This window comes from Lissotriton vulgaris, chromosome 3_1, assembly GCF_964263255.1.
Source record: "Lissotriton vulgaris chromosome 3_1, aLisVul1.2, whole genome shotgun sequence".
Lineage (NCBI taxonomy): Eukaryota > Metazoa > Chordata > Amphibia > Caudata > Salamandridae > Lissotriton > Lissotriton vulgaris.
The window spans coordinates 1,444,468,996-1,444,492,243 of record NC_141689.1 but is presented as its reverse complement, the minus strand read 5'-3'; the positions used below and the strand labels follow the sequence as shown (position 1 = coordinate 1,444,492,243).

Sequence of the window (23,248 nt, the reverse complement as noted above, 5' to 3'; positions counted from 1 at the left end):
CAGCTTTAAAGGCACACCAACTGCTGTTTTGTTATTCATTTGGAAGAGGTTTGAAAAGTAGAACTCAACATACGATACAGTTTGGGTCGATACACCAATGCATTTCTGTAAGTAAGTGCGACTTACTTCAAGTTTAGTTGTGACTTACTCCTGAATCTTTAGGAGCAATCCTAATCTGGCTCACTGTTTCTAACCCTTACTGTTACTTTGGCAAAATGTGATCTCCTAAGAGAGAAAAAAATGTGAAAGTAATCCCTGTGTCTCTTCCCAGCAGTCGCGGCATCACGTGATCAGAGCCAGATCCCAATCATCGCTGTGTCCGTCACCGTGGGAGTTATCCTGCTGGCTGTTGTTGTGGGTTTCCTGCTCAGCGGAAGGTAGGATGCCAGATCAGCATTGTATCTCCATGCATCTCTAGGCCTCCAACGAACATGTCATTGATATTGACCTATTATTAAATGTCTGAAGGGCCTGCGCATTCTGAAGGCGAGGTGAGGCAGCCACCCAGGGTTGGATTGCAATAAAAAATCAGCCCGGGAACGCAAAAAAAAAAAGCAGCATGCGCTGGCTCGGGCAAGACATAAAAAGGGGGGGGGGGGTAAAAAATGCACGGATTCGTTTGCACTGGTGAAACACGCCTGAAAACAAGTGAGGCCACTTCTGCTCAGGCCCCCTGCACCCGGTCAATATGCATACATTAATGGGCCGGCCCAGCGAGAGAAAGAGAGTGAGACGTCTGCCATTTATAAAAGGGAGGTAATGGACGCCCATCTCCCTCAAGAACGGCCACTATGGCACCTACTGGGTCGCTGGCAGCATCGAACAAAGCAGAAACCACCCAATTAGCCCCCCCCAGGCTGCTGATCAAAAAAGCAGCCCACAGCCGGAATTCGAGTACCGGCCCCTCTGGCATTGCCCCGCCCGAGTGCTGGCGTTACCAATCCCATGCTGCAGCCACCTCATTGTGCCAACAGTAGAGGGCGATTGGAAGCATGAAATTGCTTTTGGGAGCTGTAAAGTTTACACTTGTTGGAGGAGGCACACAGTTAGCAAAAATATTTTTTGTCTGAAGCACCAAATTTTATGCACCATTGCTGGATGTCTGGGTGAGAATCACGTTATGTAGCACACATACGCTGACAAAATCACATACACAGACCACACTTCCGGTTGTATCACAGATTCTACAGTAATACAGATACTAGGCAGAGTATGAAACTTAAGAATAATAAATATGCCAGTCACTCCAAATGCAAAGGGGTAAAAAAGTGTTGGATATTAATACTTCAATCAAGCTTAATAACTGGGCAAACTCAAAAAGGCTGATGTGTATTTGGGTTGCTTATGTTTCTGCGGGAAGCGGATGTGACGTAGCAATCCCGGAGGCACTCTTCTGTTATGGCATAGACGTGCCACAGAATGACGGAATGGAATGCTAGGCATAGTCATAACCATGGGTTAAGGTAAATTCAAAGCTTTCTAACCTCTCTTTCACTTTTTGTGTCAATTGAACCTCGAGTTAAGGCTAGTATTTCTTTCCCTCACTCTAGAAGATAATACTTCTTGAATATAGCAACCTTAAAGATCAGAAAGTTGGATATACTCTCTGAAGTGGCTACTTATATGTACTTAGGGGACCAGATCAGAGGTTTGAATCGCAGTGGGGCCATCTCCGTTTTTAATTCCTCCGAGGTCGATCAAATATTTCAAAATAGCAGAATCTACAGCAGCAGGCAGCTTGTAAAAACCAGCTGACCCTATAAAAATAAGAATGCGCAGAAGCAAAACGTGACTTTCCACTTGCACGAGCGTTCTCTGACAAGTCGAATTGCTTGCCAGCAAAGGGGTCAGCTAATGCCAGCACTTACTGAACACAACACGGATACGATTTAAAGTTTGATTTCCGCTTTCAAAGCACGACCTGGCAGATAGAAGAAATCAAATCAGGGGGCGGCCTTAGGCATGTGCAAGCTGTCTAACTGCACAGGGCCACCAAACCCCAGGGGCCACCATGCTAATATATATCCTTAATATAATAATCCTCTGAGGATGGATACATATTTGTGTGGCGGCCCCTGGCAGGGATTTGGCGGCCTCCGGCTTTGTTCCACTTCCAAACACCCTGACCCCCCTCTTCACTGGCCTCCGCGCTCCGCCCCACCCGGACGCCCTCTTCCAGTGCCCCCTCCCTACGCTCCCTGCCCAGGGCCGCCATGAGCCTAGAGCCTCCCCTGATCAAATGAACGTCTGTCAAACTTCTTCAACAACAACATACCCATTAGTGTGTGTTGTGTTGTTAGGAAGAGACCCGTCTCAGAATTGTGCACCTTCCCTGTGATGACAGGTTGCCAGCACAAAACACCAAAACCAGTTCCACGATCTTAGAATGTAAAGCATGCATGAGAAGAAAACACACATGACTCAAACCCACTCTGACACTTCAAAAACTGCGATTGTCAACCCAAATTAAAAACCAAGCAACGGGACCACAAGGAATAAATAAACGCTGAGCATTTTCCCATGCATTTGCATACATTGTGGGTCACATCAGAATGCTCCTTAGCAATTTTGGTCTACAGACCAATCTTATTTGCAACCACAGCTTCAAAATATGTTTTCAATTTTAGAAAATACGAATTGCCACCTCACCTAGAAAACATTACAGATGAGCAAGGAGGCAGGCTGCATGCCGAGACCTAACCTTGCTTACATTATGTGATGTCAACCTATAAATCAATCAATCAATCAGGGAGTTTTAAGCGCACTACTCAACCGTGAGGGTTTCAAGGCAGTGGGGGGAGGGGACAGCAGTTCCGTTTAGTCGAAGAGCGAGGTCTTGAGAGCCTTCCTGAAGGTGTTCAAGAGGAATCTTAACAGCCCCTTTACTGTTATCTGCTGGTTAGAAAAAATTGGGCAAGAACTCATTACTGACCACTTGAATATCGAAATATCAGTGCACTCACATCAATTATTTATCTATTATTTACATATTTGTAGAGCCAGTCTTATCACCCAAAGGCCTCTTTACACTAGGACATAGGTACTCGCAAACATTTTCCCAGGGGCCAAAAAGTTTTGTCTGTGATGTGACCAAGGGCCATATTGATGCCAACAGTGGCGTCTAGGCAGGTGAAGGGGGAACATGCTAGTAAGATGGGTGTAGGGGAAGTGAATTATATACATCTAGTGGTTGAACTGCACAATAAGAAACCAGAAAACCAGAGATCAACCCGGCTTCCCCACTTTACCAATTTGTGTGATCCTAGGCAATTGTTTTATTTCACTCTCCCTCCGTTTTCTTCATTATCATATAGGAGGACCTTGAAACACATAACTTCAGGATGTGCGTTGAACAAAATATTTTCCTGTGTTTGACTTATTTAAGTATAATGTTGTTCATGTGTAATAGGAATCCAGCACTACCAGGCCATGACAATGGCATAAGTGTGCTGAACTAAAACCAAGAATAAACATGAATAGTTTATGTTCAAAATCATTGTGGTGTCTATGAAGATGGGACTTGGGAATGAACATGGGGTGGATCAGTACCTGGCAATTCAGTATGACTATTTCAGGCCCTCTGACCGATATTCTAATATGTGGGGTATTCGCAGAGCCACTGGAAATATGCAGCACAGAAGGGACAAATTATGAGGAGTTGGCCTAACAGCTAGGGAGGTCGACCTCGAATCTGGGGAACTGGGTTCAAGTCTCGGCAATTACGCTGAACATCCTGTGATTCTGGGCAAATCACTTAATCTCCCCGTGCCTAACAAAAATGAATGTGTCCTCATGTAAAGGAACTGGTGCTATGTAAAGTGCTCTGATACCCGATTCGGGTCAAGTTCACACTATATAAAACTCTGTAAAAAAATAAATGTGCCAGGGTTTACTAAATTATGTTGCAAGAGAAGACAAATTAAGTGGCAAAATGTGACGTATTTTATGATTATATTACTTCCTAATTTTGTCATTTTTACTCACATTAACACTGAGCATTAACACTTATTAGTACCAGTTTAACATCCAAATACAGCAAAAAGCAATGAAAAGGGGACCAGTCAACGTTTGTAAAGCTTCGACTTCTGTGTTTGGATCAATTTGAGCAGGAAACAAATGTGTTTTTGTTAAAATCCTGAGATTATGCAGCAGATGATGAATTATGTGGCAAATGCGACAAATCCATAACTATGCGGAAAACACCACATGTACAAAATCGCATAATTCCAGCAACCCTGTGTTTACTCACAGTAAGGTGTGATGGTTGCATATTTTGCACACTGAGGAAGCTTATGGAAATAGTGCTAATTTTCTACCTCCTCCTGCTTTAAGAGAGAAAAAAGGGACAACATGGTTTCAGGGACCAGACCATGTATCTTTCTTTCGACTGTCACAGCAGTGCTTAATTTGTGCCCATGGCTGCAGGTGTTGCGGAACAGCACTCATTTTGGAGACTGCAGTTTAAGTTTCCTCCTCAGACTTTGACCCAGAGCAAGGAGGAGAACAGTAGAAAAAGAAGGAAAAATTAAGAAGAGAAAGATAGGAAAATAGTGTCACAGGACAAAAGCAGGGATGAAAAAGATTCTAGAAGAGGGGGATTCAGTAGTTATTTATTTATAAGTTTGAGGTAAGGAGGAAAGTATAATCAGGTAATCTAAAGCGTGATGTGGCACGAGTCAGTAAATAGATGATTGTTGTGTTTGTTTTCAGTAGAACCTTCAGAACTCACAAGTTAAAAAAATACTACTTTGTATTTCTGTGATCAGACAACCTGTACACATGTATTGTGCTCCAGTCAAAACGGACAGTTGTGAATTTAGAAATATTTTACTACATCATCTGGTTGAGAATTAAATGGGCTTTGTGTTGCAGGAGTCACCCTGTTTGCGCCCCACTTTATTGTGACTTTACAACCTGCAAAGAACAGTAACACCAGGTTTAGCTGTCATTAACATAACTATTTTGTAAAGCGTGTGTACACCTTAAGGAGCATCCTGGTGCTGGATAATAGATGTTTCTTGCTACCCAGCTCACTGGCATCATTTTGTCGACTTTGTAATGATGAACGTCTGAGTGGACCTGCCTAAATGTGAAACTGTGGCTATGAGTTCAAACAGCTTCCTGTAGTAGAAGCAATAGCTCACTGAGCCACCACGGCTGACACGTGGAGCCAGTGCAGTGCACCCAGGCCTGCTGCAACCCAGTTATAGCTGTTCTTTTCACAACCCAGCCTGCAGGCTGGAGCGGGCACTCTCTGTTGTTGCATTAGGGCACAGATACTCAAAGTACGGCCCGTGGGCCTCATGCGGCTCTCCTGACCTTCACAAGAACATCGTCAACATCAGTGCTAGGCTGCTGTTTACGTAACTCAACTTTAACAATAAAAATGCTGAAGGAAAAGGCAAACATTTATTGAAAGGCTACGTGGAGTTAAAAAAAGGAAGTAACTAGGGTGTCTTGCACCACAACGTTAGGAACACCTCCATTTTTAAAGACATCTTGCAACAAACTTGTACAAATATGATTGTATCTTTCAAATGCAAAAAGTGTATTTTATCATGAACATGCAGAGCCATTTCTCTTTAGTACATGAGATTATGTCAGTGCATTAAGAAGTATAACTTTAAAAGTGATATCTTTCAAACATGAATTTAGAAACAGTTCTTAACCTACATCCTGACAATGGCAATAGTGAATTAACCCTTTGGGCGCGGCCCCGATTCTGCGCCTGTGTGGCACATTCCGATCACGGGTGCGGTCATGACGGCCGGAAGCCGTCATCAGCACACGAGCACTGTGTGCCATGACGGCACCCGGCCATCATCAGCATGGAAGGGGTTAAGAGACAAGTAAGTTGTTATGTGCACTCTTTGGTTGGGCTAGGTTCCTATTCTGCATGAAGAACACTTTAGTTTATTCAATTAAACACAGGAGAAGGTTTTGAACAAGCACAAACTGAAGACATGTATTTCAAGGTCCTTTTATATGTAACAATGAAGAAAAAGGTGAGGAAGTGAAATCAAAAAAATGCCAAGGATCACACAAATTGGTAAAGTGGGGAAACCGTGATTAATCCCCAGTTTTCTGGTTTCACGTTGTGCAGTTAAACCACTATAGATATATATGTTTTGCTTCCCCTATACCCAACATATTCTCAATGCCACCTACCCCCAAGCAAACACCACCCCACCCATCCCTCACCAGACCACCGCCCTGCCGGCATTAATTTAGCCCTCCTCACACCACCAAACCACCTGTGAAAATATTTGCGAGTACCCATGCATTGGGGCATTAGCAACCTTGATTCACCACTGGACGACAAATGAGGTAGGCCCGGCGCCAGGTAAAGGCGGAAGCCGCCTCATTACCCAGGCCTCCACCTCCTTCCACCATCCAGCCGAGACTGTAATGAAAGAACAAAGAAGACACGGTGTTGCATAGAGGATTGAAAAGCCAGGCTCAGAAAGGATTGAGCCATGCTGCGTCCTCCTGGTTTGGATTTCAGGATTAATGGCACTGCTGCAGTCATGCTGGGGCAGAATTAAATCAGCGCCATGTCATGATCTGCACGCTCTCTGTTACAAAGTACTAGAATGTCTTGCCCGCCGCTTGTTTCATTTCCGTTTAGCACGTGCCGCTGTGAAGTTAGCTTCTTTTGATTTGAGGCGCATGGCGGCAGCGTTCCTTTTCTGTGTTTTTTGTGTCACAAATGTACACCTCTTACAAAGTGCTTCTTGCTTGCTTAATGTGTTCATCTCATTTGATATTTACTATTCTAAACTGTAGTAAACCAACATGCAACATCGCGGCTTGTCTTTGCACATCTATAGGTTGTGTATATATTAACGGCCTGACATACTCTATAAAACGTGATCGGAATAAAGAAAGACAAGCAAATAGAAGGGGGTGTTTTTAGAGAGAGCGCCATATATTTCTGGATTTAGTTGTGGTATACATTCATCAACATTGTAGGGGGTAGCAGAAGTGATCTAATACCCCTTTTGAGAAATCTAAGCTGCTGATGTCTCAGGAAGTGACATGGGTTAATTTTTACCACTCTCTAAATTCCTGAATTTCTTATTACCCGAAATTTACAAAATTGCTCAAAATGTAAAATGATGCTATTTTGCAGAATCTTTTTTAATCAAGTGCGTTCACATGAACAATCATTGCCAGATACCGGCAGGAGACTGATTCACCCAAAAATATCTTGCCGAGGGATATTTTCTGCTCACACCAATCTCCTGCCAGTATCACGCCAGTAAAAAGGTGCAAACTCACTTAAAAAACATCACACAAGACACCTGAAGAAGTATTTCAATCTTAACACTTAATTTTTTGAAATTTCATGAAAAGGTAAGCAGTTTCGCATTACTCTTTTCAATGCCAGCATTCGCTCTGACCACACGATCGACAGAACCAAATGTGCATCTTCCCCCCTCTCACTCAAATTTCATCCAAGCTTTGGCCTATAACTTATTTTAAAAAAGCAAACCGTTAACTGGGTTTTACATTGGCACTTACCCATTTTCTTTACACCCAGGCATTGATAGTCCTGTATTTACAGTGAGGAGAAACAAAACTACAAGTTCTAGAATGCAAAGAGAAACCGTTGAACTTACTAATGTACCACTACAGCTGTACAGTAATTTCCCATTTGCTAACATGTCACAAAAGCACAGAATGTTTTTCATATTTAGAAAACAATTAGCATTTGGAGTTATATTGGGTCAGCGGCTTCCTACCGAGACCTTCACTGCCTGGCTGGCTGCTGTCCTGTCCAACCTTGTCTACCTCCCCTCTGTTTCTGCTCAGTAAAATGTGCCACCAGGAAGGCCTTTTGTACTCATTGGTCAGGCCTTAGCTGATTACTCAAACTTACCTGCTCCTCCCCCAACATTACCTTAATCCCTCTTTCTTCAGTTTATTTCTGCAGGCACCACATTGTAGGCGAGGGGCGAATAGGATGGGGTGGGCAGACCATGTTATGCAGTGCACCGGTGGCTTGTACAAGAACAAAAGAATGACTAGATGCAATTTGGGCTGAACCACTGGAAGGAGGTCAGTGGGAGACTGCTACATGGTCTATGTAAAATGTAAATGTAAATGTGTGTGTCTTGTAAAGCGCACTGCTACCCGGAGGCGTCCTGGTGCTATAGACCGCTGGGGAACCTGTCCTGGCTTTCCCTGTGAGATGTTCCCTCCTGGGTATCTCCAATGTGAAACCAGGCATCCCCGGCGTTTGTGGGGGGCCGTTGTGGAGATGAGGCAAGCTAATGCCCAGAGTTGCCGAGTGTGATAACTGGTTAGAGTAGGCACCGAGAATTATAGAGTCCGCTGACTCTGGTTCACGACCCTGCCACGTTGGGAATTGAACCCTGGTCCCGGGCCGTCCTCTGCTTCCAGGTATGCCACCTCTAACCAGTGAGCCACACCACTCCACACAGTGGTGCAGACAGCACCACTAGGACCTTTGAAGGTTGGCACTCTGGGTGTAGGCCCACTTCACCTGTGCTAACAACCGCCCTACCTCGGTTCATAAATAGCGGCTGGCAACAGATAATCAGCAACTAAAATGAAAGGCATCCTTGTAAGAGATCAACAATCGGGTCGGTCAACATCAGCAACGTAAAGGCAGAAATTGCAATCACTAGCAATCAGTGATGCTCCTACGAATGAGTGAGAGGTTTAATGTGCAATTAAAGGTGAGAGTAAATGATTCGGTGAAGATCCTACGTGCTTCTATGCTGCTAAATGGAGATCCTGCCTCGGCTGGCCAGAAGCGCCTGCATTTCTATGCTCCAGTGACAATTTAGAGGGGATACCGCTAAATAGACGAGGAGATGATGACTCTCTATTCTATTTCCCATCCACGAATATTTGGGGAAAATGTTTGGGAGCAGTGCCATACCCTGGGCTTTAAGTGGGATTCAACAAGCGAGCAGGGGTGGGGTGGGGGTTATCTAAAAGGGGATGGCCTCAGACGCATAAATAGCACCCCTATCCAAGAGACGTGACCTATTCAATTTAGAGTGTGGCTTAACATATGTAAACTAAAATCTTGTGCTCCCCAAAGCGTGCCACCCAAACAGTACTGAGATGCCCCGCTGTGAGCTTTCTACTAATGGATCTAGGCAGATCACAAAGTAATGGACATGCACCATAAACCTTTGCCAATTCTTGTTAGCAGGAGCAGATAAATGAGTAATAATGATTTTGTTGTGAATAATTAGAATTGAAATGTTCCAATTCTGAAAATATGAGTCTGTGGATTAAACATTACTAAGGTCAGTGGAAGAGGTAGTGGTCTTCAGAGTGTCTCAACCACTCCTGTTCTTCCCTTCACAACTTTTTGTTACACACTCTCTGTTAGACACCTACCCCCTTTTACTTACTCATATTTCTGAAATCCTCCATCTGCGTGCCTCACGCCTCTCTCTTTCCTCTTCATCACCCTCTTTTCGCTGTCCTGCATTTTCTTCCTTGCAGCGCCTTCATTTTAACACCTCCTACACGCACTGCACATTCATTCACCTTTAAACACAGTATTTTCTTTTACTTTCTCCCTGCTAATATGTTTACAGTTGTGTACCTCCTTCCATAATTTTCGCATAGAATCAAAATTGGCACATGTGGCTATTGCTCTCTGTGACGGCAGAAAGGCCAAGGATTGGATGGGCATGTACTCTAGGCTCTGTCATAAACTGGTACTGCAATCAGCCTTAACTCCAGAGCGCGTAATCATGGCCTTTATAAACACCAACCCACAACCAGAACCCACACAGTTAAATAAAAATGGCTGAGTTCACTCTACGCACGATATAAGAGTAATATTCTGCACACAAATAACTACAGAAAAGATCACTTGTAAAGATGAAGTGAAACGTGAAACGTAAACAGGAACTACATCACTGACATCACTGACATCAATTTACCTTAATCGTTTTTGTAGACATTGTTTAGAAATCAATCAGAGTTGTTACCTGTAAAGTTAAGTATATGAATATAGAGTCCAATAAGGCCCTGTAATTAACTGGCAGTTTTGTGCCTTGGAGGGACCCGCCCCACTTAAAGCCCTGTTCGTACTTATGGCAAACATGAAGAGTAAAAATACCTCCCAGTCCTTGCACATGCGTGAAAGGCTCTCACATGCACACTGAAGGCCATAGGCGCTGGAAGTAGGGGTGTGTGGCCTGCTGCTACACTCCCAAAATAGTCATGCTAGTGTTCAGAAGGTGAATGAGCACTAAAGATGTCTTTAAATGTTGATTTCATCTTCTAACATCTGTTATGCGTTTAATGACAGAGGTCAAATTTCGGGTTATATCTTCTGTCAAATGGCTGATTCTTCTTTTAACATTCCCTGACTGCAAAGTGAGAGCGTTTTGTAAAGTGAGTTATTTGATAATCCTGCTGTGGTGCAAGGAGTGTGAAAAAGGTACTGGGATGTCATTTATTTTAACACTCAACATTTAAATACATGAAGATGAACTGTAGAAATGATTAAAAATATCTCAGCAGTTGGGAAATCACAAATGGTACACTTTTTTGTAATTCTGATGTTTATACAATCAAACCAAATCAAGGTGCTTTACTTTGTGACGCACACATGCTAAATATTTGTGAAACCCGATTTCCGCACATTATCGTTTGCGCGAAGCATGTTTTTATCAGTAAAACCGCACACCTGTGCAATGTCAGTGTCCATATCAATAGAAAATGTGCTGTCTGTAAATAACTGTGCGCTACCACACCATGATTTACAACTATATGTGCGACACTGTGCTCCAACATGCACCACCAGCTGTATACCACACGCTTACCATTCCCCTGCTGAATCGGCTCCTTTTTTCGTACACTTGTTCTTCGTATGACGCTTGAATTTTCCACAAAGCTTATAACTTCAGTGAGGTAACACTGATGGCAGCGACCTTCATGCTGAAAATTGTTCCAGCACGACTGCCGTAGAATGAAGACCATAGGCAGACGGAAGAGTGAACACACCGAACCCCTGCACCTCATTCCGGTCTGTTTTTAACTGCGGAGTGCTCCGGCCAGCAGGGGGCTCAAATTACAGCTGAGTGGCATATTAGCAAGAACCTCGTTAAAATTATCGTCATTTTAGCAGCAGGTAACTGCCGCTAAAACGATGATAATGGGGTTGCTAATATGCGTTATAGAATTCCAATATAAGCCCAGGTTATTTTAGATGTCCTGCACATCTAACCTGGGCTTCTATCTGAGTTTCCTGCCGCTAAACCAGCGATAATTTTAACGAGGTTCTTGCTAATATGCCCCTGGGTTCTTCTGAACAAGTTGTGAAAACAAGATAGCGGTAAACCTCTTTATATGAACCACGGCAAAAAGACAACAGGAGTAACCCAAGACGCCGGAGCCAATCAGGACTGACGTGACATGGAGGAAGTCTTCAAGGAAGCGGTGCAGACCTGAACATAAAATGAAAGACAAGCTATAAGATTGTTAACTGGGCGCACGAAAACACTTTGCTGCCCTTATTACTCTCACCCCAAAGCAATTTCTTAGCCATTTTATTCAATGTAAGATTATTGTAAATATTGTTTTTACCTAATTTCTTATTGGCAGAGGTGATAAAAAAGGTCTTTGCGACATTGATATGTGTGCTTAACTAATGCTCATGGAAAGCAGAGGGGTTGATGATTAAGTGCCGGTGCTGAGCACCCAAAACCACCGGCTCAAAGTTAGAGCTGGCCATAACCTGAAAATACACAGTATTTGTGCTGGCTTGTGGCCAAGCAGTTGCTTTGGGTGGCCCACAACATTTTTTAAATTATGTTTGACTTTTAGAGCTAATTTTGAATTTCTTCTTTTTTGCCATTATAGCTTTCACTGAAAAATCATCTACATAAACCCGTGAAAAGAAGTGTTTGAGGCCAGAACTACCCTCTTACCTTCATAGTATGATAATGTATTAGAGTGAAGAGGGCTGGGAATGTGCTTTGTTTAGCCAGCAAAGGCAGGTACAGTTATATGTTTGGCTTCGCTGGCTATTGAGTTATAAAAGCAACAAAAAACAAATAAAAATTGACGAGAACTTGAAGCTATCTGCGAAATCACTGTGGACCACACTCCCTTTTATCAACTGATAATGGTTGGTAGGAAGGCAGAATTAAGAGGTGAACTTTAGCAATTGGAGCCCGTCTTTGGGTTCCAAATTAATTCAAGCAGTATATACACATGACTCTCATAGCAAGTCAAGGTACAGTCTCAAACATACACTCAGGAAAGGGGAAGTCTTATACTTGGCCTTATTTTCGTAGGGCGTTAGTACGATTTCAGCAGCGCAATGTACAGTCAAACCCATGATGGCAGTCTTTTGCTTGCTCTTATTTTCTTAGGCCCTTAGAATGATTTTGGTGGTCCAATGGACCACTGATACCGTGGTGGCAGTCCGTTGACCACCAGACTGCCTGTCTGCCTGTCTGCCTGCCACATTAGGACTGGGGTGGTTGGACTGCCACTGGATCACTCCTGCTGCCAGAGATCCATGATCCCTGTCGGTGGTGCAGCGGTCCGAGGCCCCTAATATGCTGCGTTTCCACCAAGCATGTTAGGAGTTTCCTCACTGTCACACTTTTCATGGCAGTGCGACCGCCATGAAAACTGTGGCGGTGAGGAAAGAAAAGGCACCCTACAGGGCCCCTTGTCACCTCTGCCCCATGGTGTGCCTGCATGGGGGGGCGCATGTTGTGCCCCCCTGTGTACATTCACCCCCATTTCCTGCAGGGCTTGGCCTGCAGGAACTGCCTTCGATGCTCCTATTGCAGTGTCTTGTTGAAAGGCACCACAGTGGGACCGCCAAAGGACCACCCGCCAGACTCTGTACTCTGGTGGGCGGCCTTTAATGTCTTTGGCAGTCTCGGAGCTGGGCGCGAGAGTGGCGACCCCGCTCCGAGACCGCCAAAGTCATAATAAGGCCCATAAAAGTGTTATGTTTGGCTATCATCATTGTGGATGTCAATTTATGCCAGACGTGGTATTGCAGATTCTAGAATTGCAGTCTTTCAGCATAGCATATTCAGAGTTCTTTGCCAGACATTACCCGCCATGAAAGATCTATTCGGGCATTTCAATGTTCCCTAAAAATGTAGCTTTTATTGCAAAGCTTAGATTTCCTCTTGATTCACGTTTCTCCTTCTTGAGGTCACTGATATGGGCTAGATGTAGGTAAATAGTATTTACCGATTCGTAAATACCGAATTTTACCGATTCGGTATCTACGAATCGGTAAATGCTATGTAGCAAAACATTCGGTAAAAATTACTGAATCGTTAAGATTCGGTAATTACCTAATCGGTATTTACCGATTCGGTAATTGCCATCCAGGCCCATAGGAATGAATGTCAATTACCGAATCAGTAATTACCGATTCGGTAAAATTGGGAAAGAGTCAAGGTTGGCAGGGTGTCACTTTGACGCCTTGTTGCACCCCTGAATAGTGCTGGTGTGCACATGTGGCACACATACACGCCCTTAGGTGATGTATGTCTGTCACATGGCACTGGTGTAAATGCACAGATTTGCATTTACGCAGGTATTCATTATTTACCACCAACTAATAGTTGGTGGTAAATAACTAATCCTTAAAGCACAAAGCACTCTTTAAAGTGCTTCCTACATCACATTTACCGATTCGGTAAATACCGAATCGGTAAATGATGATTTGGTAAGTACCGAAGAGGTAAATACCGATTCGTTATTTACCGAATCGGTAAATATACCACCTACATAGGAAAAGGCTATTACCAGTCGGTAATGGCCGATTTCGGCCGTTAACGACCTGTAATGGTCTTCCTACATCTGGTCCTTAGTGCTTAAAATGTCACTCTTTGACTATCTTTGATTTCTCTTCGTTGTTTCATTTTTGATCATATTGGCTTAGTGCCAAGAAACCTGTGGTGGTTGTGAGATTTATAAATATTTTTAACAGAACGTTAACATCAGTGCTAATTCCTTATTAGCGCAGCTGCAAGTCTCGCAAGGAATTCTGAAATATGTGGTCTTTTTTAGCGCAATAGTTTTAGGGCGCAGGCGGCTGGCTGGTATGACAGTGTCTTTCTAAAATTCTTAACTTTTTAACTATTTTTCCCTTCCAACACTCCGTAGTAATTGCTGGGAAAATGTCTTATGCGAATGTCATGCTCATTAGCAATCATCAGAGAAAATTTTTAAAACCTTTGCCAATGTGAAAGTGCTGGTGTGCTGAACTTTCAGTCACTTTTGGACCAATGACATCATGAAACAAAGTGCGTTTCCACAGTGCCCCAAGATTCCAACTATTTTGAAGGCATTTCAAAGTCTGTCAGCACACTCTTTCGACCTATCTACTCTTGTTCTTTAGTAGGCATAGGTGCAAATTTCTCCAAGCGATTAAAAAGGTGTGTACCCTTGAAAAGTTATAGTGAATGGGTGGGTCAGTTGTTCTCAGGACAGCTTTCTTCAGCATTTGTTACAACACTGACCATATTGGGTCTGAGAACTAATTGACAGCCTTTATCACTAAAGGATATGGATCTCTTTTCCTATGGCCGCGATGAATTTGAAGTATGTCCGACAAGAATCTCGCACACATAGTATAGGAGTTAGTTTTCAGCCAATTTACAACTTTGGGGCTTAGACCAAGTGTTGGCATATTTCAAAAAGGAAATATCATTTTAACAGACACCTTCTTGGTATCTATGGTGAGCATGATTTCAGTCCAACCTTCCCTTAAATAGGCAAAAATTAACAATTAAAATCCATTGCTGAAAGCCCAGGAACAAAACCATTTTGGGAGTTGTGAAGGAATCTGAGGATGAACCTCTGCATTGACTTAGTAAGAACTTTAGCTAACAAAGTAATGCTGGAGTTGATAGGAGGAATGGATCAGACTTCCTTACGCCTTTTCAATTGGACATGTGAGTGCAATCAGGGATTTATTGAATTCTGGGAGAATGCTTTCTTTGTGTTCAGACTCTTGAAACTGGTGTGGCTCAAGTTCATGTAAATAATGGACTTTTGTGTTCCCGGGATATCTATAAAAATACATTGCAAAGAAAGACTCTAGGTGACATGTCCTTAACATTCCTTCTGACTTTGTGAGGGTGTATAGGATCTGCTCTTAAGTATCTCTCTTCTCCTTCAACATGTGGCACTCAGTGGCATAACACATGCCCCCCAGTTACCGCAGTGTGGGGGAACCCCGAGCTGCAGAGACCCCCTCACCACAGTACTATGTCCTGAGAGCTCAAGATTAACTGCGGAGCGGGGGCCCCTCTATGTACCTTGCAGGGGGGTCCCCTCAAGCTTCGTAACGCCTCTGGTGGTACTTGATCCTGTGAGTCAGTGAGGCCCAGATGTGATTCACAAGTGTTTAGGGACTGGTAAAAGGGGGCAAGATCTCCAATAAAAGTGTGCAATGAACAAGACCTTCCCTGAGTGCATTTTAAGATATGGTATTCCCTATTGGTCAACCTGTTATGTTAACTGTACTGCACAATATCCATACTATTTTTCATAAAATGTAACCAACTGTGTATGCATTATGTTAAGGCCATCCCTAGCTTTGGTCAGTTAGTAGACAGTGTCCCGGATGATTGATAATATGCATGCGATGGTAAGGTCCCTCACAGTCCTCACTAGTCTTGCTTGTTCAGCTGGACTCTTCCTCTTCACGAAGAATGCCTCATAATGAAAGGTGTCAAATATTGGCCCAAGAGAACCCGAGCCACACCGATTTTTTAAAAATATTTATATAAAGTCAGTTTACATGCAGTGAATTTAAATAGAACATATTTATGTTGTCAGTGGTTATTGTGCCGTGGCACACAGTATGTGGGTAAAGTCCACCAGGGTAGGATGAGTGATGGCTAGGGTTCTATCAGATCATGTACTAGTATTATTACTGCAGGAAATTGAGTTACTGGATTGGGTTACTGGTTAAGGAGGGTAAAACGCTACTCAAGAAGCAATCACAAACTCTGTCAGGATGAAACACAGGCCAACCCATAATTAACCTGTGCTTAATCCGCTGGTAGCTTGGCACCAAAGCGGTTAGGTTTAACTTAAAGGCAATGTATAAGGTATTTATTCAGCACTTCAACCAGTAATAAAATGAAAACACAAGAAAAATCCCAAGCAATTTAGAAAAATAGAGTTAAATCTAATAAATTGAGTCCAACTCCACAAAAATCCAATCAGTAGAACTGGATATATACAATTTTAAAGATTTAAGTAAAAATAGTGCCTAGAAGCACAAAGTGTCAACATAGTTATCTAGTCGCACCAGACCAGCACAAAATCACAAGTACAGGCTGACTACAATGAAGCACGGGCTGAATATAGGTTGCAAGGTAGGCCCACTGAGCAAAGTACCTTAAAACCTGGTTACGGAACATTGCGAGATCCTACGTCGAGGATGCATCACCAGCGGGGGGTCCGAGGAATCTGTGGTGCTGCGATGTGGAGTTCTGCTTTGTCGTTGAAGATGCAGTTGATTTGGGACTTGCGGTGCGAAGACCTGCGTTGAGGATGCATTATGCAGCGGCAGTTCTGCGGAAGCTGCAGGACTGTGATCAGAAGTCATGTGTTGTAATCGAGGACGCCATCAAAGAGGGGCTTGCAATGCAAAGGCCTGCATCGAGGATGCATCACACAGCTGTGGTTTAGTAAAAGCTGGCAGCTGTGATGCGAAGTCCTGAGTTGGGGATGCGTTGCGCAGCGGTGTTTGTGGCTGTCAAGAAGTGCCTCACGCTATATCAGTTCTGCTCACAGGACCACAGCAGGGCTGGCAGAGCCCCTTCAGACCCACTTCCAAGGGTCTAGGACTGGAATGACACCATTTTGGGGGGTAGGAGTCATAGCAGAGAGAGTACAGGTACTGGGTTCAAGGTAGCGGAGCCATTTCTATCCCTGATCAGGAGGCCAGCCATCTAGACCTTGGAGTCACTCTGGTGGTCCTGGGTTCAAGGTACAGGGCTAGTCCTTCTCACTCAGTCAGCAGGTCAACAAAGTAGCCGCCCTTCTTGCAGAACAGCGTGTGCAGAAGAGTTTGGTCTCATGGTCCATAATTTAATCCTTGTGCCCGCTTTGAAGTAGGAGAAGTTTTCTAGAAGCTTCCACCCATAGGGGTCTTTAGAATTCCCTGCCTCCATGCCCTTGCCCCAGCTTGTCTTGGGTCACAAAAGACAGGTGTTAAACTCTTTGTCAGTGTGCTCAGACAGAGCCTTTGTGATGTGCAAGTGTGGTTGGTGACAGCCCATCCTGCCAGCATCCATTCCTCCTTTGTCTCACTGTCTGGGAGAAATACACAATGACCAACTGCCATCTATACCTAGTCATGGGACCCAGGATACAGCCTGCAGGCACCAAATGGTTTGCAGAAGAAAACACCAGCTTTCTAAAAGTGACATTTTCAGAACTGTGACTTAAGTCTTAGTTTCCCATTGAAAAGGTTTTTAAATTGCAATTCTTTACACACCAAACTCAACATTTCTACTTTCTCCCAATTAAAAGTTTGCACTCAATAAATGTAATAAGGTAATCCTGTGGAAGAGGTAGACCTTGCAGTAGTGGAAAACTGATGTAAGAGTTTTTCACTACCAGGACATGTACAAGTTAAAAATACATGTCAAACTTTTTAAATACACCACAACCTGCCCTATGGGCTGTTTAGGGCCAACCGCAGGGGTGACTTATATGTATCAAAAAGGAATGTTTAGGCCTTGGAAAAGATTTATTTTGCCTGGATGAAATAGCAGTTTAAAACTGCACACAGAAGAATCAATGGCAGGCATTAGACATGTGTAGAAGTCTACTTAAGTGGGTGACACAGTCAGTGCTGCAGGCTCATTAGTAGCATTTAATTTACATACAGTAGTACTTTACCAGGGACTTACAGGTAAATTAAATGTGCCATTTGGGTGTAAGCCAATTTTACTATGTTTAAAGGAAAGAGCAGAAGCGCCTTAGTACTGGTTGGCAGTGGTGCAGAGTCCTAAAGCCAGCAAAAACGTAGTCAACAAAAAACAGGAGGGTGGAAGGCGAAAAGTTGGGTCGGAACCATGTCAAGGATTTCAGGTCTAACAATTACTTTCTGTACTCTATGCCTGCATGGGAGGAAATCTTACCACCAGATCCGTACAGAAGTATGAATCATTTTCAGCAGCCAATGAAATTGACCAAAGGTTCTGTAGTTTAATGTCAATAGCATCTTATTGTCGGGTGACAGAGGAAAGAAATTACACATGTAGGGGAGCTACCCAGGAGAACCATACAGCATCATTCGTACACAAAGTGAAATTTCATGTGGTGTGCCAGTGTCTATTTAGTCATCTTCCAGAAGTACGGGCCTCTAGTAGTAATGAAAATGTATGGGACTGGGAAATATAATTTGCGCATAGTGCCACAGTTAAAGCTTGAGGGACCGGAACACAAAGCATTTTAACTAGTGCCCTTTCATGTCCATGGTGGGAAATTAAGGCATTGCTTGGTGAAAACACCTTTTACCACATCTTATGATATGATGCTTTTTGTGGTGTTCATGTGTGACAAGAATGTTTGTGCAAATCTGTTATAGGCAATTTTGTTTGGTGATGATGTGTCCTGTAGTGTTTTTATGTGATGCTGGGTTTTTGTGCTGTTTTATTGCAGTTTCATGTTATGTTGAGAGTGGCTGTTTTATTGTGCTCTTTTCTAAGTGATTTATTTTGCGTTTTAATTGTATAGGTTATGTTGCTTTGCATATGATAGATAATATGCTCTGTTTTTTTACACTTTAGACATGGCACAACATGCCATGAGAGTTTAATATGCCTAAATATTTAGCTTCTTTTCTATGAGTTCTCCCATAATGGAGGACGTGGGACCATTTATTGTTAGCTGTTTGAAAGAGTCATGTTGGGAACTCCTTTACTGTTTTGGATGTAATATTTACTGCAGCTGAGCCCCAGCCGCCTCGCGCAGGCTGGTTCTCGTTTGCTGTGAGCTCCAGAGACGGATTTACCATTTGGTACCTGCTCAAGAAACTGATATATTCTCAGGACAATGTCAGGCCGTCACTGTGAGAAATGGCGATCGGATTATTGCAATTCCAGATGTTTCCCCTCACCATGCGGCCGCGTTCCAAAGGCATCCTGCGTCTGACCCCGGCTTCAGCACAGGCCCTTGTGACCGAGCCCCTGTGGCTGGAGAAGCAAAACTCAGGCCAACAGCGCCAGCAGAAACGACTGGAAGGGAGCAAGTGCTTCACCTGAGGCCAGGTGAAGGGCAAGCACATTCTTAACTTTCCCATTTTTTATGGTGTTTATCCATTTTTTAAATTTGTATTTGAATTTTTCCAAATGTAATTTTTACTTATGTTATTCTTATTTATTTTTAGTAGGTGAAAAATAAGTTACAGCTAGTATTTTTCCCCTTTTATTTATTTATTTATGTTACGGAGTTTTATATAGTGCGAACTTGACCCGACTTCGCTGACAAATGTACGATGTGTTTGTTTTGGGGATTTTGTGAACTGGGTATCCTTACACAAAATCCAACACTGAATTTGTAGTACTACCACATGTTCGCATCGGCTGCAATTTAAGCTTCATTAAAAAAATCTCACCTTTAGTTTAATTGCCTCTGAATGCTGTCAGTATGCAATGCCGTTGCATGGCAGCCCTGACTGAAAACTTAAAGAGAGACATAAAATGAAATGCTAACTTATGCTAATTCTATTTATAAAAAAAAAACTTTAGACAGGGAACAGATTAGTTTATCTCTCTCTAGTTTTATGTAAAACTTTTGGAAACTATAATTTAACTTATTAATTGAGTGGCACTTCCTCCTATTAATTATGTTGGTGTCCTGTCGAGTCGCTCGTAAAGGGGCATATTTACAATTCCCCTGTGGCACTTTTACGCTGCTGGAGCGTCACTTTAGTGACGCCTCAGAGACGCAGTGTGCTGGCCCATATTTACAAGGCCCGCAAAGTCACCCTGCATGGCTTTTCATGGCCTTGTAAATATGAAGTAAGGCAATGCCTTACTCTGCGTGGAATGGGCGTTCCATGGATGTTGCTGTGGGTGTTCCCAAGCAACACCCATGGTTTTTGACACTGCCCCAGATTTCCAAAATAGCGAAATCTGTGGCAGCACCAAAACTAACACCATCCCAAAGCAGGTGTAACAAGGAGAAATGTTTATGTTTCTTCTTGTTTTTTCCTCTTTCCACATGTGCTGCATTCTGCAGCACACATAGAATGAGGAAAACCCCTCCTTTGATTGTTTTTGTGCAGGAAGGTGTCTCGGCCAATAACACAGACACCCTTTAACCATGGTGCAAGGGTGCCTGCATTTGCACTCTGCTGCAGTTTGTTTGTCGGCCCTGGTAGAAAGGACAGGAATGTGCTATATCTTGTAGCTACAACGCATCCCTGCCCTTTTCTTGTAATACAGGGCAGCACAGCCTGCTTCAATGTCCTACGACAAAATAGTGTGAATATGCCCCGAATTCTATTGCCTCATGATGCCCACCGGTGACCTCTGATTCTGTTTTTTGGCATGTGGCGCAGAACATTTATCATAGCTGATTACTGCATGGCAATCTCAATCTTTTTCATAGCTCCTCGAATGGGACTCACTGAGTTGTTTGGACCAGTCCTATTTTTTCTATTTTCACAGTGTTACCATATTCAGTTATCTAATAGATCCAGCTATTGTTGCTGGAAATTCCGCAACTCACATTTTTGGGAGAAAGTTGGACTTTATAATGGTGGGAGAGAGATATGAACATTTTTGTAGGCATTTAGACGGAGAGAAAATTTTGGAGAAAAAACGTGTTGCGGAGACTTTCAATTTTTTTTTAAACATACACCTTTGCAGAGTCACCTAATGTTGGTAAACCAAGGGCAAAACATTACAGTGCAATGAACATTGTGCAGGGCTTCTGGTTTGCTTTTGCACAAAGGTGGCGGTAGAAAATGGGGAAGGAACACAAGACAAACTGATTATTCCGGGTCCTTCCACTGGAGGAAGCACACCTCTACTAGGGAGGAGACCCCTACGTTTTACAATGTAACTATATTCTTCAAAAGTCAGTGTACTTTCAAAAATAATCGGGTTCAACCTTAGGAGTTGTATTTAGGTGGTCTCATGTGGAGAGTTGATCAAAGAGTTTGCCTTGGTTTTACAGTTAAGAGGTCAGATATTCCAGGAGTCTTGAAAAGGGACAGCAGTTGCTCAATGGATAGCACTTTATGATAAAAAAAACGTAACAAGCGCTTCACGGAATCATCACATCTAAGGGAGGAAACCAAATTGTTTGCCATCCTGCCAACTTCAAATAGTTGTTTCGGGAGATTATTGCCAGAATTGATAAATGGAAAACTTTGGCATTGAAAATGCTTTTCTTATACAGTCATATCTCAATCTTGAGTAGATCCAGGCTGGAAAAAGAGGGTGATTGCCGCAATTGGCAATTGAGTGCTCAATAAAATTTCCTTTCCTCGAAGAGATCTTTGGAGAACTAAGCAGCGGGTCTTTTCGTTTTGCTGTTAAATGCAGCTGGGTCAGCTAAATATTTTGACACACATTTGTTAATTCTGTTTGTAGACGAAGATGTTAAAGCCATCATGAGGACTAATAGGCAGCAGGTTGTTAGAAGCAAATGATGCCATAATATTAAGCTTAAAATGTTTGGTGTCCCAAAACCAGGATCTGTCTTTTTGGGTTTATCCATAAGATTTCTTGTGTGTTAGAAGTTGTAAGAAAGGGATTATCAAATAAACCATCCAGATGACAGTGATTAGGTCATCAGAAGTGAGTGAATGAACCTTTGATGTTCTGAGTTACAGAGTCAAACCTTTAGTGTGGGTGGACTTCAGGCAGCATTGGGCAACATCATTAGAAGAAAGAGATGAGCAGCGCATATTGACAGCATTTTCTTTGAAATCACCCCAGTGGAGATTAAAATCACATACAAATATGTCAAAGAGGATAGGTTGGTTAGTAATGGCTCTATACACACTTGTGGCAAGCTGGAGGATGGTAGATGACACTGAGCCTGATGGAAGGATAATGTACTCTTTGACCACTACAGTCATGCACTGAAAAGAGACATACATGTCAGTGACTACTGTCTTACATTAGATATTGTTTTGAAAAGTTACAACCAATCTTCTTCCAGACGTGCTTTCCTGGGTACAGCAATGAATTTAGTAGTCAGAAAGAAGAAGGGCGTCCATAATACTGTGAGGTATGTCATTAAACCAAGTTTCCATAAGAAGAAGTAGGTTAAGCCTTTGGTTGATACTATTGTCAGCAACTTCCAGTCTGCTCTTTCACACATGAGTTGCAGTTATGTACAAGAAAGTGCAGAGTGTAGTTTGTGTATAGTGATAGTGTCTACATTTGCTTTCATAGAGCACTGTCCTCGTGACCCACACCCCTTAATGGGATAGGCCTTAGAATGTCACAATCTGTGGTGGATTATGAAAGATATATCAGGAAGCATGTTGATGTCGGCAGACCGGCTGTCTACTCCCACCAAACCTTCCAGGCGTCACCCAGTCAGCCAAAGATGTTCACCGTGCACAACTTTCATTTGTAAAATGGAACCGCATACTTTTAATAGTGGATAACCATGGAGTGCTTTGCAACCACAAAGGTGGTCGTGAAGTATTCATACAGTGCCATGCATGGGTGGATGTGTAGGAACACCCACACTCCACCCAAGGGGCATCTCCCTGCTTCAGAGTGATGCAAGGCAGTGATTTGCACTGCATTGCGGTACTCTAGATTTGGTGGCCAAGCACAGCTTGGTAAATCACATTATATGTTTTGTGTCCCTTTTGTGTGGTGCAGGGAATGCAAAGCCATTCATAAACTTGGCCTCTGTGTCTGAGCCGTATGCTACCTCCAAAATCTAGTATTTTGCCCTCATTGTAACTCACCACAGAAATGCTGCCACCTCAAACTCAGGCTGATGGCTGACTTTCCAGGCCTGCCCACTAAATCTCAAAAAGGCCCCCTTACAACTCCAAGAAGAGCTTTGTCCAATATCTTGACACTGAATACCTCCCCGTCCGCCCCAACAGCCATATCACCAGTCTCTCCTTGCATCCATTGACTGAAATGGACTATTGATTGAGATATGTGTCTGTTGATAGTCTCATTTGCACCATCTTTCACCAACAGATATTTGAGACTGTGAATCTGGATTTCAGTGAGAGTCTTGTATACAAAGTGTA

At 43.1% G+C, this 23,248-nt stretch overlaps 1 protein-coding gene across 5 annotated transcripts in view; it reads left to right on the top strand.

Moving 5' to 3' along the window:
- EPHA5 (EPH receptor A5) overlaps window positions 1-23,248 on the top strand; it is a 726,990-nt gene that overhangs the window by 603,687 nt on the left and 100,055 nt on the right. For 3 of the 5 annotated variants that reach the window (XM_086961929.1, XM_086961926.1, XM_086961928.1), the window contains one exon: window positions 272-377. In XM_086961929.1, coding sequence (XP_086818055.1) covers window positions 272-377 — 106 coding nt within the window. The remainder of the gene's footprint in view (window positions 1-271; window positions 378-23,248) is intronic. The other 2 variants (XM_086961930.1, XM_086961927.1) reach the window with 1 other exon arrangement.